Source organism: Pyrenophora tritici-repentis, chromosome 1 (genome assembly GCF_003171515.1).
Source record: "Pyrenophora tritici-repentis strain M4 chromosome 1, whole genome shotgun sequence".
Lineage (NCBI taxonomy): Eukaryota > Fungi > Ascomycota > Dothideomycetes > Pleosporales > Pleosporaceae > Pyrenophora > Pyrenophora tritici-repentis.
In genome coordinates this window covers 4,960,360-4,979,309 of record NC_089390.1, presented here as the reverse complement: position 1 = coordinate 4,979,309, position 18,950 = coordinate 4,960,360, and the positions used below count along the sequence as shown (strand labels likewise).

The following is an 18,950-nucleotide window of genomic DNA, read 5'->3' as shown; positions in this document are numbered from 1 at the left end:
CCTCGATACTGCGTCTGGTTTTCTCTAAAATACAATAGAGCACACGATACCGCGATGTGAAACCGCCGGACTTCTGGCATATCTCTGTTATTCCTATTCCGGTTCTACTTTTCTACTTTTCAAAAGCACCCAGAATATCGAGAATGACTTTCTTCCCTCTCACTAAAACTGCGCTGATACATGCAAACGGCTCTCTTTCCGGTTCAAAATTCGACTGTCGAGGATTCCATGACTTGCTTAAGTCTAAGGACTGCGGTATATAAACTAACTTTTGCGCCGCTCTCTCCTTCCCCTCTTTACCACTACGACTCTTTAAATGTTCCTAAAAACATACATCCATTGGAACGTATTTTTCTCTTTCTCTTTTCTGCGTATTAAAACAAAGGGCTTTGTCTATCTTTTCAAAATAGAGAGGCGAAGCGCTATGTGTTTCTCCTTTCCTCTTCCTACTCCTACCCCAAGGAATTTATCCGCCTTCTAAAGTATTGGACAATCATTCCATGTCTTCCCCTCTCCTCTCTCTTCCCACACCTAAATTTCCCTCTTTCCCGCCTTTTGAAACCTGCACATCTTCCAAAAAGGACTTACGTTGAACGAATGTCGTTGTCGCCCGGGACTTACAAATTGAAATGCCCATACGGGATGTTCTGCGCGACTATTAAAATCCATCCTACTCTATTTCCCTGACGCGGTCTTTGCGAATCAAAACATTCATACAACGAACGATACCCGTTTCCGTCTCTGCTCTTCCTAAGCATAAAATCGGCGACTTGGGTTCTTTCTACTTCTTACATCTTACTTTATTTCTGGAATACTAAAATTCCGAAATCATGCGCGTTATGAGCTGTGTCTCTTTTTCTGGAAAATCAGCCGGTCAAAGACGTCATGTCGACCGGCACTTAGAAACTCCCACATATTAGTCTAAAAACTCTCAGTTCCATGTTCATGGAGAAGCACTCCCTCTGTCCTCTGGGCTAAAATACCCCATATTTCCAACCTTGCCGTACTTACATAATCTCCTCTGTCCTTTACTTACTACCACATCTCTCCTCTACTCTCTTCGTTCTTTTTTTCTCATATTCAACTATTCCCCACGAATGTTTCTCCAATCCTTCTGTACCAAAAAACATCACCTTCTCATAACATGTCTTTCTCTTCTTTCTAATAATTTGAAAGTATAAAACTTGCGAAAGCGAGATTCTGCTTTATTCTTCTGCCTTTCTCCTCTTTCTTCCAAAAGTACTGGCAGAAGGACCCATGTTTCTCCCGCCGTTTTGCACTAAAATCTCTTTCCCCTGTCAATATGTCTCCCTCCTCTTTCCAACAGTTTAAAAGTATGAAATCACGAAAGTGAAACTCCTCTTTGGTCTTCTATCTTCTCCCTGTTTCTTCTAAAATTAACACCAGACGATGTCATGTTTCTCCCGTCCTTTTGTACCAAAAAAAGCTACACCCCTTCTATGTCACTCCCTTCCTTGCATCTCAAAAACACAGAAATATAAAAGCGATAGTTTCTCTTGTTCTCCTACTCCCTTTTACCTTCCCTCTCTTTCTTCCGCCCTTCTACACTGAAATCAGCCTATAAACGAGTGATACCCTCGTCTTCCCCAGCCCCTTCGAAATACAGAAATATAAAAGCGAGTGTCTCTTGTTATCTTAGTCTCCTCTACCTTCCCTCTTCTTCTTCTAAAATCACAGGGTCAATACCCATGTTCCTCCCGCCTTTCTGTACCAAAACTCGCACAGTTAAAAGCAATACTCCCTTCTTCCACAGACTCTTGAAAACAAAGAAACATAAGAGCGAAAGTCCCTCTTGTTTTTATACTCTCTCATACTTTCTACCTGTTTCTTCTAAAACTACAAGCGAGGCACCCATGTTTCTCCCGCCTCTCCTTTCAAAAGCTTAAAAACAATACTACGTCACAATAATGGCCCTCTCTTTCCTGGCGCCTTGAAAACAAGGAAATACAAGAGCGAGAGCCACTCTTATCTTCCTACACTCCTCTCTCTCTCTTCTTTCTTCTAGAATCGTATGTCCATGCGTTCATGTTTTCCAACCCTTCTTTCCGCAAGGTTCAAAAAAAATGCGTAGGTTTACGAAAAATGTTCCCTCTTTCCCAGCGCCTTGAAAACACAGAAATATAAGAGCGAGGGTCTCTCTTATCCTCTTAACTTCCCCTATCTTCTTTCTTTTCATAAATCCCACTATCCCCCCCCCCCCCTTATGCTTTCCCAGCCCCTCCTTCCAAAAATTGCAAAAAGCACAATACCTACCATTAATGTCACTGTCTTTCTAGCCCCTTGGCAACACAGAAACATGAAAGCGAGACTCTACCTCATCTTTCTCCTCCACCCTCTTACCTTCTTTCATCTTTCTGAAAATGCCACGCCATCTTACTATGTTTCCCCAGCCCTTTCCACCAAAACCATACTACGACTTCCCGAATGTCTCTCTTCTTTCTAGCCCCTCTAAAAAGTCCCAAAAAACCCAAGGGATACTAGTACATGAGACCACCGCCTCTGCTCTCGTAAAAATGACTTCGAAGCAAGAAATGTGTTTCTCTAAACGTACAACGAAAACCTGGATGACGCGCTCCTCACATACATATTCTTACTACTAAAAAATCGAATGACCGCTGCCATGGCTCGTCCGACCAGCCTGGCGCAACTTAGCAGAACGCGGGTGTATATAAAAACCCCCTCCTCCCTCTCTTTCCTCTTTCTCTTTCCGACACACTTCTCCTACTTATTCTTACTACCAAAACCTGCAGTGAACTAGTTCGATGGCTTGTCTGACCCAGCCCTGCGCAATTAAAAAGAACGCGGGGTATATAAATACCTCCACTCTTCTTTCTTCCTCCTTCCTTCTTCCCACAATTCCACCAACTTTCTATCTGCAATTTTCAAAAATTCTCCCAGTCTGTCCCCATGTCTACGCGCCTCCCTTTTCCGTGTATAAGAAAATATAGGAAAAAACATAGCGGGATTCATACAATGTGATTTTCTCTTCTGATTTTTAAAAAACAGAACTGCAGACATCTATGTTGCGTCCCTGGTCTACTAAAAAAATATTGCAGAAAAGAGGGTCATGCAAATAATGGTACCAGAAGGTCGATGGGGGGCTGTGTGAGATACTAGAAAATAAAAGGCTTTCTGTTGACACGGCAAAGGTATCGAATATCACTGTCGTTGCAACGAACAAAGTATATGATATTTGATTAGTAGTGAGCAAGAGCTGGGTGGAGAGATCTCCCTATGTACGGGTGCGAGCTAAGCGGGAAGCTTGGTCTACCGGTAACTAGTGGTCCAAACTTCCAGCCCGGAAAAGCTCGCTATCTAAAATACATCCACGCCGGGCTGGCTGTACGCGCATGTCCCAACACTTTCAGAAAAAGAAAAAGTTCGAAAAGAGGATACGGGCTCTTTATGTGCTGTCGAAAATACTTAGAGCCAAACATGATGACTGAGAACGTTGTAAAGACCGCAATTGAGCAACTACATGGCGAAATAAAAACGAAATCATGGCTAGCTATAAGCACGTAAAATTGTTCAGCAATAATGCCTATGAAAACCACAGGGAGGGGATGATGAAAAATATTTAGCTTAACATGTTTGATTGTTTAAACTTCTGCTATTCATCTCGTTTTCATCAATCAGTCTAGCTTCCATCCCTCCCCTGCAGTCCACCTCCGCCACCTCTTTCCCCCTCATCAATGCAGTGATGCTATAAAACCTCATGCAGAAGCTTTTGCATCTCTTTTCTCGCTAAAGCTATTGTCATACGCAATATTGTACAGACCCAATAAATAAAAACAAGTCCCCTTCGGTGAGGAGAGCGCGATGGATCGTAGGGAGCGCTATCTATCTCCCAAATGCATGTTGATTTTGAATTTACAGTGCATATTGTTCAAATCCAAATCCACCAAAAAAACTATGCTGGCAGAGGCGGACCCGGTGGGCCTGACCCATCGCCACCGTCACCTCTTGGGGGAGGTAATATGGCCGTGGGGAGCGGATTGTCTGGAATCTTGATTGGCGCATTTGGCATCGACTTCATGCGGCCAGGGAGATCCTCCCCCTTGATGACCTTCAATATCTCTTCCTTGTCTAGTGTTTCGTACTGGACGAGGGCGTCTGCTAATCGGTCGAGTTCCGGACGCTTCGAAACCAAAAGTTGTCTTGCGCTGGACTTTGCTTCGTCGATTAACCGGCGTACTTCGTCATCGATGAGACGCTTGGTCTCAGGTGAGACCATTTCGTAGTTGGACTTGAAGTCGACGTTGCCGAGCTTGTCTGAAAAGCCGCAGGCTGTGACCATGTTGTAAGCGATAGACGTGGCTTGCTGAATGTCACCGGAAGCACCATCGGCTACGTTATCCGAACCGAATACAATCTCTTCTGCCATCTTGCCACCCATGCAGACCTGCAGTTGACGAACGTATTGTTTACGAGTGTGGTGATGCTCCTCTTGGGGAAGGAAGAAGGTTATTCCGGCAGCGTGGCCTCGAGGAAGGATAGTCGCTTTGTGTACATCGTTGAAGCCCTTGGTGAAGAGACCGACTAGCGCGTGGCCACCCTCATGGTAGGCAGTGTGAATTTTGTCCTGGAGCGGAACGACGCGAGTCTTCTTCTCGGAACCCATGGTGATCTTATCCTTTGCCCACTCCATATCGTTGAGCGAAACAAACTTTGCCTGGAGTTTAGAAGCGCGGATAGCTGCTGAGTTGGCCAAGTTTTCCAACTCGGCACCGGAGAATCCAGGTGTGCCACGAGCGATAGACGAAAGGTCGATATCAGGAGAAAGACGAATCTTCTTAGTGTGATACTTGAGAATAGCCAATCGACCAGTGACGTCTGGAAGCTCGACTTGGACGTGACGGTCAAAACGCCCAGGGCGGAGCAGAGCTTGGTCTAGGAGTTCGGGATGATTGGTTGCAGCAATGAAGATAACACCAGTGCTTTGGTCGAAGCCGTCGAGATCGTTGAGCAGCTGGTTGAGCGTTTGACGGTGGTAGTTGGCATCGCGCGATTTACGCTTTCCGCCTACAGCATCAAGTTCGTCAATGAAGACAATAGCAGGGGCCTTGGAACGAGCAGCTGTGAAGAGTTCGCGCACACGCTTGGCTCCAACACCGACGTAGACTTCGTCGAATTCTGAGCCCGACATGTAGAAGAATGGAACACCAGCTTCTCCCGCACAAGCACGAGCGAGCAGAGTTTTACCAGTACCAGGAGGACCGACTAGAAGGACACCCTTGGGCAACCTCCCACCGAGCTTGTTGTACTTTTCCGGGTTCTTGAGAAAGTCAACAACGTCTAGAAGTTCTTCCTTGGCCTCGTCGCAACCGTGCACATCACTGAAGCGGGTAGTCTGCTGTTCGGGACGGACCTCAGCGCTGGTGCCACCGCCGACCTTTTTCAGGACACCGCTAGTCTCCACGAAGAGTGTGATAAGAATGAGAGAGACGTAGGCAGCCAGAGCGAAACCGCAGAACCATCGAACCCACTTGAAAATGACGTTCATGAGAGACTCTTCCACAACGACGTAGACGGGGTCACTCTTGGCACCACTACCGCTTCGAGCCATTCCGATTTGCGCAGAACCAGAGTTTGCACCGACAGCTTGAGCGACGGCCTGGCGTTGTTGCGGGGAAAGTCCTTGTTGCTGTTGTTGCTGTTCATTACCCTGTCGTGCCAGCTCGGCGAGAGCGTTGTTGTAGATTTTATCGACTGCTGCATTTGTGGCATAGTTTCCGAGAGTGTAGCGATTGGCGACAATGTGCGGCATGCCGGCGCGCATAAGAGCAGAGTAGAAAGTAGCCTGGGACGATGCGCTTTTCGGGTTCTTGTTGGCAGCCTCTTCGAGCCGAGCGAGTTGTTCATGCGATGGTCCACCGAAGAGCGAGCGTTGTTGTAGCAGATTCAGACCAACCGTTCCAGGCCTTGACAGCGGGCGGAAATGCGAGAGAGGGCCATTGCGAGAGACGGTGGAGTAGTGGCGTGCCTTGAGGGTGGCCAAGGGCGAAGTCGTACCGAAAGGATTGCATAATCCGAGTCGCGATGCTACACAGTATCAGCTTGTTGTCCACTATTGACGTCTGATGCAACTGACCGGCAAAGACTGAGTCAGAGACGGTGGGAGACGATATGAAAGTTTGCGAAGACCGAGTGAAGCGGATGGAGGTTTGCGCAGGCAGGACAAAAGACGGGCGTGCCTATAACTCATCAGTATTTACATAGAGGGGAACAGGCAGATATTGCGTACATGCGCTCCTGATGTCGACGACGACGACTCAGATGCCTTTGTAGTGTGAAGCTGCCTAATACCGGCGGCCAAGGGCTTTCGCCCCAGACCTTGCCACGGGGATCGCAGTACAGTGGACATGGTGGGCCACAATTCGGTGGTGACAGACGCGACGTTCTGTATCTTTATAAGTATGGATTCAATGACGCGATGTCGGCTTCGTGGCAAAACGTACCTGAACGGCGCCGGCCGCGTGGAGGGCCATACGGGTACTATCTAGCGGCAGAGGCCGCAAAGTTTATATCAAGTACCAGATGGAAGAAAATAAATAATGACCGCGGGCGGTTGCGCAGTTGTGACAGCAAGAGGCCACTGGGCGTTCGTTGTTAGGTCTATTGATGGAAAGTGGCAGAATGGGCCAGTGCTTATCGATCGTCGACCCGAAGACCCTTGCATAACATCGTCCACCCATTTTGCCTTGGCTCGACACCTGACAGTATAGATTGTCCAGATGTCCTGGTTGACATAAGCATGTTCCTAATGAGTTGCAATGTAGAGTACATGTTATTGAGAGTTGAACGGTCTTACCTTCACCGCGGGGGTGACATGATGCTTGGATTGATGCTCGTAGGGGACGTTGTGGCGTAGAAAACGACTTCTTAGCGCCAGGAATCGTGAGGGATACTAGGAGATGTATGAATATTTCTATTGCGAACGGTTTAGGACTCTACGTTGTATTTGACAGTTCGCAACTATCATAAATAAACCTGGAGTTCCGAGCGCATGCACCTCGGCTGCGGGGTTAGTGAGCCTCAACGCCCGTAGCAATTGTCCGACTACATGGAATCTCTATATGAATCGCACAGTCTAACACACAATCATGGCGTCTCCAAGATGGAAGAAATTATACCAATATGCAGCATGTGATGTAGGCCAATCTAATGCACTCCATTGACTAGACTAACTATACAGCTTGCGGATGGTCTACTCAAGCTTCATGTCCCAGGCGCAGGCTTCCTCGCAGACATCAGTGGGACTCACCTTCTAATTCATGCAATTTATATCCTATTAACATATATATATAGGACCACTGCTTCACACAGCGAGTTTCCCGAAGCCAGAACCAAGAAAGGTCCTTGCGCCTGCATCGACCTTTCTCATGATTCCAAAAGCCACAAAGTCTTTCCCGAACCCTTCGCAGATGCCTGCTGGTATCCCATCCTCCAATCTCACAGACTCGAGGCCATATGCAGACTATACGGAGAATGGTACCATTGTCGTCATTAGCCAGCCAGCCGGTCAATCATGCGCCGTTGTCGGAGGTATCATGGCTGCTCGCATGCAGCACCTAGGCGCCGAAGGCATCGTGGTCGACGGTCGGGTGAGGGATATAACTGCTCTAAATCACACCAAGCTACCCATCTGGTCCAAAGCGACGTCTATTATCGGGGCAGGAGCCGAGACAAAGTTTCACGCACGCAATGTGCCTGTGACAATCGGGGAGACGGTAGTCGAAGCGGGTGATATAATCATGATAGACCCTTTCGAGAACGGCATCGTCGCGGTGCCGCAGGGAAAGGTGGACGAACTACTAGAGTTGCTGCCGAAGCTTGTAGAGGCTGATGAGAAGGTTACTGCAGACGTCGGGCGGGGTGTCAGTGTAGAAGAAGCTTTCCGAAAGCATCGTAATTAACTGCGATTACTATTCAACCCAATTCAACCCTTTGAAAAGAATATGAAGCGACTCGTCGAAAAGTTGTCACTGCATGTGAGAAACCACTGAGGATGCTCACAATTCCAATGACGCCGCTAATCAGAGAATCATGGTCCGTGCGTCGTCCATTTTCGCGATGCCGGGAACACTTCGAAGCTCTGCCCATATCATCACCAACCCTCAGCACCACCCGCATCCCACCTCGAGGACCCCCAATTGCCCCGGAGCATTCACAATGGGTATTACCGACTTCTTCACCGACGTCTGGGAGACGTTTGCCAACCCCGCCGCCGACGCCGACCAACCGCCCGTCCAAGGTGGCAGCAGCACCCAGTCACCCGCTTCCGGCACCGACGAGGAGAGCAGCGAAGAGGCCGAAGTCAACAAGCAGGATGCGGCCAAGGGCGGTGACTCGGGCGAGCAAGGACACAAGCCCACGGGCTCGATGAAGGGCGATGACGATGAGGAGGAGCCCGAGGAGGAAGAGGAAGAGGAGGAGTCGCCAGACCCAAAGGAAACGCTTGAGAAGGGTGAGTTATCCCAGAAGATGTAGATTTCCGGCTTTAGGACGGCCAATTGGCTAGAGGGTAGACCTCAGATCGGAGATATGAACAGTCGAGGGCCACTACCCCATCACGGACGCCATCTACGTCGTATACACCAGCAATCGTGGCTAACACTACGTCACAGAGTGCGCCGAATCCAAGGAATGCCACGGCCCCAAGCACCACTACGACGAGTGCGCCCAACGGGTAACAGGCCAGATTGAGAACGATGGCAAGGCTAAGGAGGACTGCGTTGAAGAATGTACGTCTACCACACTAAGACACCTCAAATCACCGTATACAGCTCTCCTGATCCATCTCCAGTTTTCCACCTTGCTCACTGCGCATCCCAATGCGCCGCGCCCAAGCTCTTCGCTCAGCTCAAGTAAACGTTACCAGAGATGGCCAGACCGATCCGCCCACGACCCCACTTCTTCTTTCATATACCAGATGATTGTGTGTGCGTGGGCGGCCATTCGGGATGCATGGAATGATCAAGGCATTATGGATGACTGTAAATATCATAAGTCATGTTTAGAATATCACTGTACTTCTATCTTCCAGCTGTGTTGTTGAAGTAAATCAGATGTGCTTGTATGACCAAATGAATGGTCAGCTAACTGACTAACATCATCGTATGCTGAAAGGCTTCATAAGGATCGTCGCAAGAAATTGGGAAACAGTCCAGGAAGCCAGTCCTGTCATGTTAATCGCAGTAGTCGTTTCGCGAAAACCCTCAACCCTCTAAAAACCCAATGAACCCATCCTCATAGGAAACCATCATAATCGTCATTAAATACCCAAAATCCAAAACACCATCAACGTTCCAAATCCCTATCCGGCACCTGCCCCACCAAAACCCCCTCCGCAGTCCTATCTTTATTCAACCTGCCCTCTGTAGTCTGCATACCCAACCTCCTAACCCCCAACGCCATAGGCAGGGGCAAAACAGCAAGCGCAACCGCCCCCTGAAAGACCAAGCCCCACAACATGTGTCCAGGCGGCTTATCACCACCCGTCGCATTATTCCTCCCCGCATCCCGCACTGCTTCCAAATCCACAGGTCTGCCGTCCTTGAGCGCATCCATGATGAGGATAAAGATGCCACCCAGGACCTGCCCGCCTAGCCAGCAGATGGTAGAGCTGATTTCTGGACTAGCTGGGAAAGTGATTTCGACCAAGTATTCAAGGGCCACAGGTAGTAAGGAAAAGGAGGCGGCGCCTAATAGGCCGCTGAATACATATGGCATTACGATTGTGCGTGTTTGCGGGGCGAAAATAATGGCAATGTATGCGGCTACAATGACAGGTACGAAGAGCTTGACGCCGAAGAGATAGGCGTGCGTGCGGTCGATGATGGGACTAATAATTGCGCAGGCGACGAGGCCGACAATGATGAATACTGCGCCGCAGAGACCAGCTTCATCTTCCGTGTACCCATAAGGGTAGAAGATTTGGTTCAGCAGCGAGGAGAAGGCGTTGAAGAGGCCGACATAGGCGCTGAATGTGATGAAGGCGAGGTAGAAGGGTGGCGAGCGGAACATTACACGGAGGGAGGTGAGGACAGGGGTTTTTGAGATTGTGGATGAGGCGGCAGGTGGGGTTGGGGGACTTGCTGGGATGAAGGCCGAGGGGAGACAGGCGGCTGTTGCGATGATGGCTACGATGAGGACTACTTGGTCGGTATCACCTAGGGCAGGATTGACGAGGGATGCGACCTTGATGTTTTGTCAGTTCCTGGTTGGTAGCGAATCATGTATAGGTGAAGGAGTAAGAACTTACAGCACCCCCGACTGGGCTTGCCATACTGGCCACTGCCGTCGCTCCTATACGTCCCTTTGTCGTGAACCACAAATCACTGTATCTCGTCGGCGCAGCTAGTACAAAAGGCTGTGACAATCCGCATAGAATCTGGCCCACCATGACGACGGAGAATTTCCCTCCTTCAATCTGGGTACCTGCATATCGAATCCAGTTTCCCAGTAAAATGAGCACTGAACCAGCAATAAGAGAGGGTTTGGGACCTCGATGTAGGAGATAGATTGTCACAGGACATGTTACAGCAAAGGCGAAGAGGAAGGCGGTGGATAGCCAGTTGATGTCCGTTTCCGTGACACCCAAATAGATTGCCGCGTCTGAAGAGATGGGCGCGAATGTTAACCACTATAAGTATTGTTAGCTAGGAGTTTCTTACGCTTGGGATCCTGCCTTGCAACAAGCCAAGCCTAACGTTTCCAGCAGCTTTCTAGCTGTCGCGCCTAACATGTTTCTAAACATTGTCTTTTCCCACCACCTCAAAAAAAAGCAAAAAGAAACAAGATGAACTGACATCCCAACTCGCAACAATATTCAGCAGCACGATTTGCGCCAGGCCTATCCATCGTCTCTTGTAAACCTTGAATCCCGTAGTACTATTACTTCTCTGGTTTCTTCCTCTTCGCCCAAAGCTTGCCATCTTCCATTTCGATACCTCACGTGCCTCGACATCTTCGTCCATTTCGACGATGCCATCGATGTCGTAGGCCGTCCTTCTCGACCCGGAGACTGGCGAGACTATTTCATCCTCCTTGGAAAACCCCGCGGCATTTTTGAGCATAGGGTCTCGTGTTTGCGTGTGTGATAGTCCGTCCATTATAGACCTGTTACGGTGGTTGCAGTGGGTTTGGTGATCTGGAAGCAACTTGTTCCGAATCCGGACCGGGTCCTTCACTAAGAACAAGTCGCCTGTCCAGATTTTTGGGAGTGGTTTGCCAAGGTTTTCGTTCTCTTATAGAGCGACCGTCCGCCCGCCTACGCGTTCCGGTGTTCGTAACGGTGCTTGGAGGTTGACAATCACAAAGGTAACGCCGACGCGTTGGGAGGGGCGGATCATTGAATAAGGGTAAGGGATTAGGTATGTTCAAAGGATTCCAAGAAGCATGAGCTAAAACAATGTCACCGTTCTTATCGTACCCGGCCCGCCGTCGCGTGTCACACCTTTGCCCATGCCTCTTAAGCCACATCCATGGCACCCATCACATCCATCACATCCATCACAAAATCTTGGTTCGAATTAGTGGTAGAGTCAAGACGGACCTGCCATCTTTACTAGCCCCAAGGGCCTGCCCTCTGTAACGCGTCTCGTGATAGCAAGCCTTGCGCATGGTTGTTGCTAGGGCCGAAGCCTGCTGACAGGACATGACATGCTGCTTCGGGAAAGAAGAGGCCTGCGGGGTAAATTAAAGATCGGCAGTACTGTTCACTGCTTCGATAAGTCCGTTAAGTTACCGAGGCACGACCCACTGCTTTTGCATCACAAGTGGTTGAAGTTGTGGTTGTCTCTACTTTTTGACACGGGAGGGTGGGGAAGGTAGGGGTTGTTAGCCGCCACGCCGCCTTGTTCTTCCAAGGTTTCCGAAGCCGCAGTACCAGGTACTGCACACGTAACGGCCCACTCGAGTGATATTCAGAACAAATGCATTCGTGTACGCACTGAAACCAGCATACGCGTTTACGCTATGAACGTCATCGTATCGTCAATGTCGGTGCAATATTGTTCCGATGTTCCGACCCGGATTTCGCCATGAAGGTTATCTGCCGATACTGTGTCCGTGCGCGTAATGCAACACGACCTGTAATGCAACACCAAACTTCACAATCACCCACCCAAAAATGAGGCTGTACAGCCACCCACAATAGCTATTATCGCGAGATTTCACAGAGTAGTAGTATATTGATGCCCCTGATTACTTTAAGCTACTTATATTTGGCCGGAAGTTTGATGTTCCGGCCGTGCCGGGTCACTCTCGGCGGTGAGGCCGGTGCAGCTCCTGAGGCCTCTCCCTCATCAACAACACTATCTACAACGCGTTTTTGACCCTTATTGCGATTGTTATTAACTTTTGATGCCTTGCGCTTACCGTTTTGGGACTGTCGGATAGGTTTTTTGGTGTTGTTGTTGAGTTTTTTGCGGGCGCGTTCGGCCTCCTTCTCAGCCTTCTCCTTCATCCTTACCTCCTTGGCTGCCTCTCGTGCAGCTCGCTTCTCCTGAGTTACTTTCAACTTGTACAGCCTTGCCTGCTCTCTCAACTCAGATATCCGAGTTTTTTGGAGTTTCTCCTGGTCTCTTTTTTGTTGTTTTTCAGCCCATTGCTCCCGGGCCTGCCGAAGCTTCCTTGGCGACCAGAAAACAGCTCCTCCATGAGGAGTATCTAGATGTTCTCGGCGTTTCAAGGGGTAGCTTTTTTGCCTTTCACCTCTCCTACACAGCTCCTCTGTGAGACCCTTTATCTCATTGCGGAGGAGCCTGTTTTCAACAACAAGCTGATGGAGGGTTTTGTTAAGTCTCCTCACTACCCTACTCCTTTCACCTCTACTTATATGGCGTATCAGTGAATAGATTTTGACCTAGTCCAACTCGCTGAGGGGTGAAGTTGAGTCCTCATCCGAACTGGACACCTCAGGGGTGGCTGGCTTGAATTTTTTGAGTACAGGCGTCGGATCAGGTGGACAGATGCCGGTGGCGGTGAAGGCCTTTTTGATAAGTTCAGGGGTCATCGTGGATACGAAGGCTCGATGAAAAGACTGAAGAAGTCTCCTTTTTGGATTTTGGAGACTCCTAGGGAGTTTTGAGTGAATAAGGCTAGCTCTTTTTGATAGGCTGATGAAAGAGACTTAAACACTACAACGTCTAGGGGTTGAAGCCGATGGGTTGAATGAGGAGGAAAGATAGTCAGGAGAATCCGGTGTTGATTGCAAAACTCCAAAAACTCCGGAGTTATATGAGATCCGTGCCCATCCTTGATGAGTAACCGGGGAGCATAGGGATCCTTTGGCCGGGTGAATGGCTCAAACACCTGTTTGAGCCAGCTCAGCCCTATCTCGTCGCTCGACCAGCCACATTCGGATGCCGTCACAAAGGCCTGATGTTCTCCTTCATCAATCTTATCCACCCAAACTGACTGGAGGTCCCCTGAGCTACTCCTAAAGATGAGGCTTGGCGGCAATGCCGTCCCATCGGCACAAATACAGATTATAGTGCTTATCCATTCACGTGCTCCGTCATTGATAGCTGTAGTCACCTCCTTTTGCTGGTACAGGCGTTTGTCAAATATCCTTTTTGACCTGCCGCCGGCACCTATAGCAAACCCCTTTTCGTCCATGTTATAAGTGTTTTTTGCTTTTACCCGGTGCTCCTCTTGTTTGCCGTGAAGGAGGTCGAAATACTCCTTAATCTTTGCCCCTGAATCGGCTTTATGGCGTTTGCGATTCATAGGCCTTTGCCATTTTAAGATGACTTTGTTGGAGTTTCTCCGGAGAAATCCGGATACCCACCTATCGCCCACTCCTTTTTGAGCAATTGAGGCTGCAAAATTCTTAACCATTTGTCTTGTAGGAGGCAGGCGACGCTTAGTAAGCCCCTGGATATACTCCACAAGGTACTTTTCTTGTAGTGGGTGAAGGAGTTGATGGGCAGCAGAGCGGGGTTGCGTAAGCCCCTTGTGCCTCCTGATCAACGTAGATGGCACAACACCGAACTTTTTTGCAATTTGACGGTAGCTAAAAGGTTCCCCTGGCTACAACGCATCGATTGCGGCCATCGCGTCCAAAACTGAAGTCATATTGGTGGAGTTATGGGTGGTTGCGGTGAAGGTCAACTTATGGTGGGGGTGTTGCATTACAGGTCGTGTTGCATTACGCGCACGGACACAGTACGACGCATGGACATACCTTCTTGAAATAGACTCGTTGGTTTAGCATCTTAATACTTCGGCCTCTTCTCTAATTACAGATATGGCTAATTGTAAGCCGCCACCGGTTACAACACAATGTGGAGGTCCCTATCAATGCGCAACTGCTTGCGCGATGGATGCTCTCCCGCCAAACCATTAGGAACGGAAAGAAGCCTCCACGGCATCTAATGTTTGTGCACAAGGTTCGGGAGACGTCCATAGGTTGAATGGCTTGCCCCTACTTCCGCCAGGCCTCCTCGCCAAGATCTGAGAATGTGTCCAAGTCCGTTGTTTGTGTATCATGTGGCGGAGACATGGAAATCTGTCGCCCAGCTGATCAATTCATGCGTTATTCGTCCTATCCACAGAAAGAAGTCGCAAGCCAAACATATCGGAAGTTCGGGAATTTGTCTATGTGATGAGAGGTATCTATGGAACGGTCCGATGTGGAGCCTCTAAGCATGTCTCCATGGCTAGCAATGATGTGAGGGGATCCGCTTCAGCCGCTCGCTACGGCTGAGAACCTTGTTGCGGGGGATCATGGCGACCTTCCGCTTGATACCAAGCACTCCGAGAACGGAATAAAAAGAAATATCGCCCCTGACTCAGTTGAAGATAGGATTATGGATTAGAAGGCACGTGAAAAGTAGCTACACCGTTACGTACACCCGGGCCGTTGTTCGAACATATTCGAATCACGGAAAGACTCTGGCCGTTGCCAATCAATATGAGATGTGTGCTTATGATTTGGATACTAGCAGATTGCAAGGATTATCTGCGTTGTCAAGTGGTTCAAAGATGTGAATACAACTACCGGATTGCTTATCGTTGATTAAGAACTCTTCCACGATCTCCGTTTAAACAATGATAAAGTCGGTATGAAATTAGTTAGCATTAAATGAAGCATGAGCGAATATCAAGAGCAGAGTAGCTTCTTTCCACTTACGAACATGGGTATTGACTGCCACAAACTTCTGCCAGACCCAAGTGGTTACTGATAGTCTTAGTTGAAGCGAATACGGAGTCAGCCTTCGTCAAACATTCCTTTTTTGTTATTTCCTATGCAATGGCCATTACGGGCGCGAACATGAGATCGGAAGTCCCGGATCGCTTATTTTCTGAGGCAACAGTTAATCTTTCGTATCATCTTCTTGGGCTGAATGATTGCGGTCCGAGCTTGTTCTAGGCCTTACGCGCAATTTTGTCGTGTATGCAGTGTGTAGGGTGAAAAGCCGACTAAGTTAACCAGCAATATCGGGAAGTCGTGACGGGATAATTTGGTTTTTGCGGCCTCTCGTTTTTGCCCCTAATGTGCCTCAGGATTCATTGTAGGTGTCTTCTCTTTTAACACGGGTATTCTGTTCAGCTCGCGTTTGTGAAGAAATAAGCAGGCGCGCCAACGGCGTCAATCGATATCAGCGGATACTAAGATGAACTCTGTATTTCTTAGCATGTGTTGTCCCAGACTATGTGATAGAAAACTCGAGAGCCCCATCGACGGAATGAGCGAGAATACTTAGTAAGATATTGTGAGATGGTTGTTGCGTAGTCGACGATTGCTATTGACGGGCCGATTGGGCGTCCCTTGACGACCCATTACATCATAGCACGTGGACACTTTCCTATCCTCCACCCATCACTTTGCAGCATTAATGCAAACAGTACATCGTATTTTCATGCAGTTTGTTTTCTCATTTCTGTTACAGTGATTGCGTTGGCGCAATACGTCTTTCTACCTAGGTAACCTCTGCATGACGTGCTATGTAAAGTCCTAACGCAACTTTGAAAGTTCCAAATGAATGCTTCACCAGCCTTACCTACAGACGGCCACGAGTATGCCATGTCATATATGGTACCAAGAAAAGGTATTGGTCAAGCCTTGCAGAAGGCGGGGAAGCATCTAACCGAACATCAACCATGATAGCCCCGGAGATCCTTCTCGGTGTACTCTACCCCGGATTGATGCGCCCCGCGGGAACAACATAGGTTATGGGAACACTCACGAGTTCCTGCTGCACCTTTGCAACAAGATACAAGCAAAATGCTTTCTTTGGTTGTTCACATATGCTACGCGCTAGTGTTGACTACACCGGTGCACAGCAAGATAGACAGGTGATTTTGAAACCCACTCTCTCATCTTAGGCTCTGACATCATTAGGAAATCGGTGGTATCGAGGTATAATATCATAAGAGCCAATCTCATCGATAACGAGACAACTCCTCTTCAAGTTGGTAATGGAAACTTTGCCTATAATGTTGATACCACTGGCATGCAGGTTAGTTGACCAGCTTCATGTGCGGTACAGGCGTTTACCAGTCACTACAGACATACTTGCCGTTCAACACATTATCAAGCTGGGCCTGGCACAACGACTCGCTCCCGGCAAACGGGTATGCAATCACCTGAACTTTACAGTTGTAGCTAAAGCATTTAGTGAACTACCATCCCAATACAAGGGTGTCATGCGTGAGACGTATGGAAAAGAAGTATATTATGACATTCCGGACCCTAAGTTGAAGCAGGCAACTCAATGGCTCATCAGTAACCCGAACCGAGTGAATCTGGGTCGCATTGGTCTCATGTACCAAGGAAGTACACTCAATGAGTCCTTGATCTCGGAGTCGGAGCAAGAGCTGGATTTGTGGAACGGTACCATCACATCCACGTTCAAGGTAAACGGGGAAGACGTGAAGCTCGTTACCCAAGGTGACTTTGAGTCTGATGCTGTGGCATTCACTGTTACGTCCGAATTGGTTAGAAATGGAGACTTGCAGGTCGAGTTGGACTTTCCGTATCCTCCCATTCACAGTACCAAGTATAAATACGAGGTAGTTTTCCAGTTTTGATGAACTGCAAATTTATAATAACATACTTCATAGGTCTTTGTAGGTGTATACGACTTCCCGCTCAACCACACCACTACAATCACTGAAGATCGTGCCGACCGCACCTCAGCGCATATCAGGCATGAGATACAAGAACTACAGTACTTTGCAAATTTGCGATGGCCGACGGAGATACCACTAAAGCTAACTCGCAATGAGCCGCCAATATCAACAGCCATCACGGCACACCAGTACACCTTGAGAACTGTCTCGGAATCTTCTTCGATGGCATTCACCGCCCACTTTTCACCAGACCAATACGTACCCCAACTCCCTGCCGAAGTCATGGGAACCAATATACAAGCATGGAACGAGTACTGGGAAGAGGGCGGTTTTGTAGACCTGACTGCATCCTCCGATCTCAACGCTACCGAACTCCAGCGCCGCATCATCCAGTCGCAGTATCACGTCCGCGTGAACAGCGCAGCCGAAGGCCAGTCACCCCAGGAAAGCGGTTTAATGAACAATGGTTGGTATGGCAAGTTTCATATGGAGATGGTAATCTGGCACAACGCTCATTGGGCAACATGGGGAAAGCAAAAGTACTTTGACAACGTCTTCCCGGCACTTTATGAGACACTTCTGCCCTCTTCACTTGCTCGAGCGCAGTACATGGGGTGGGAAGGGGCTCGATGGCCGAAGATGACAGACCCGTGGACCGGTGTTAGCTCGCCCGGCGACGTCAACGCCCAGCTCATATGGCAACAACCGCATCCTTTTTACCTCGCAAACCTAGCTTATGCAGCAAATCCCACGGTGAATACACTAGAGAAGTGGGATAAGGTCCTGACCGCTACAGCCGACTACATGGCATCTTACCCTAACCTAAACACCACAACCAATAAGTACGACCTCGGGCCCCCAACCTACGGCGTCACAGAAAACACTCCCCCAAACTCTACCCGTAACCTAGCATACGAGCTAGCATACTGGCGCTACGGTCTTGACGCCGCCGCACAATGGAAGCGCAGACTCAACCAATATGTGCCTAAAAAATGGACACACGTCGCGCAGAACCTAGCTCTACCTCCTCGAGCAGACGATGGCCTATATACCGTCTATGAAGGACTCAACAGCTCTTGGTGGAATGACTCAAAACTCACCAGCGACCCCCGCAGCCTCATCATGATGCAAGGCATCCTGCCCCCAACCCCCGCTGTAGATCCCTCCGTCGCCCTTCGCACCGCGAACAAAGTCTGGGAGATATGGAGTGATGACAAGATCCGCGGCTGGGGCAGCCCCGTCCTCGCCATCAATAATGCGCGAATAGGGAATCCAGAGCGTGCGATATACCACTTGACAGCGTTTGATACATGGAGGTTTGACGACGCGGGGTTTGCTATTCGCGGTGGTGATGGGGGTACTCCGCCGCCGTTCTTGCCTGGAAATGCGGGATTCTTGTTTGCGGTTGCGTATTGCGTAGTTGGTTGGCAGGGGAGTGGAGAGGATGAGACGCCCGGGTTTCCTAGGGATGGGTCCTGGGTTGTGAGGCAGGAGGGGTTGAAGAAGGCGTTGTGACTCCTACCTAGGTAATCAACTGAGTACCTTGATGAAGACACTCGGACCTGTGATTGGGGGCGATATGAAATAAACTTGATTCCTTCAATTATTCCGTCCAGGCAGTCATCATGCCAACTCTAGTACCATGGTACAGTCGACCCAACAAGGCACCCAAAACTACCACACCCAAAAGACTTCAAAAGATTACATCGACACAGCAACTTCGCAATCGAAGAGAACCCCTAAGTTAGCCTGCCATCATCATTATCATCATCATGACCATAAACAGGGACATCCCTCACAACCACTTGATTGGATACCAACGGCCCCCTACCCCGCTAGTCGACCCT

At 48.9% G+C, this 18,950-nt stretch overlaps 6 protein-coding genes across 6 annotated transcripts; 3 read left to right on the top strand and 3 right to left on the bottom strand.

Moving 5' to 3' along the window:
* Positions 1-3,931: 3,931 nt before the first annotated feature.
* PtrM4_019600 (HflB, ATP-dependent Zn protease) lies at positions 3,932-6,385 on the bottom strand (the record flags this gene model as incomplete). Its single annotated transcript, XM_001931820.2, has 3 exons — positions 3,932-6,063; positions 6,113-6,215; positions 6,266-6,385. The coding sequence occupies 3 exons, from the start codon at positions 6,383-6,385 to the stop codon at positions 3,932-3,934; spliced, it is 2,355 nt and encodes a 784-aa protein (XP_001931855.2).
* A 642-nt stretch (positions 6,386-7,027) lies between these two features.
* PtrM4_019590 (MenG, Demethylmenaquinone methyltransferase) lies at positions 7,028-7,937 on the top strand (the record flags this gene model as incomplete). Its single annotated transcript, XM_066103366.1, has 3 exons — positions 7,028-7,045; positions 7,217-7,274; positions 7,330-7,937. 3 exons carry the CDS (start codon positions 7,028-7,030, stop codon positions 7,935-7,937), a joined length of 684 nt encoding a protein of 227 aa, XP_065965568.1.
* A 256-nt stretch (positions 7,938-8,193) lies between these two features.
* On the top strand, positions 8,194-8,892 carry PtrM4_019580 (ubiquinol-cytochrome c reductase complex 17 kd protein; the record flags this gene model as incomplete). Its single annotated transcript, XM_066103365.1, has 3 exons — positions 8,194-8,365; positions 8,649-8,765; positions 8,828-8,892. The coding sequence occupies 3 exons, from the start codon at positions 8,194-8,196 to the stop codon at positions 8,890-8,892; spliced, it is 354 nt and encodes a 117-aa protein (XP_065965567.1).
* A 429-nt stretch (positions 8,893-9,321) lies between these two features.
* Positions 9,322-11,135, bottom strand: PtrM4_019570 (AraJ, Arabinose efflux permease; the record flags this gene model as incomplete). The annotated part of the gene is made up of 3 exons (XM_001931817.1): positions 9,322-10,221; positions 10,286-10,666; positions 10,833-11,135. 3 exons carry the CDS (start codon positions 11,133-11,135, stop codon positions 9,322-9,324), a joined length of 1,584 nt encoding a protein of 527 aa, XP_001931852.1.
* Positions 11,136-12,238: 1,103 nt separating this feature from the next.
* PtrM4_019560 (uncharacterized protein) lies at positions 12,239-13,039 on the bottom strand (the record flags this gene model as incomplete). Its single annotated transcript, XM_066103364.1, has 2 exons — positions 12,239-12,857; positions 12,900-13,039. 2 exons carry the CDS (start codon positions 13,037-13,039, stop codon positions 12,239-12,241), a joined length of 759 nt encoding a protein of 252 aa, XP_065965566.1.
* Positions 13,040-16,255: 3,216 nt separating this feature from the next.
* Positions 16,256-18,618, top strand: PtrM4_019550 (uncharacterized protein; the record flags this gene model as incomplete). Its single annotated transcript, XM_001931815.2, has 5 exons — positions 16,256-16,326; positions 16,373-16,490; positions 16,541-16,605; positions 16,650-17,043; positions 17,095-18,618. The coding sequence occupies 5 exons, from the start codon at positions 16,256-16,258 to the stop codon at positions 18,616-18,618; spliced, it is 2,172 nt and encodes a 723-aa protein (XP_001931850.2).
* Positions 18,619-18,950: the final 332 nt, after the last annotated feature.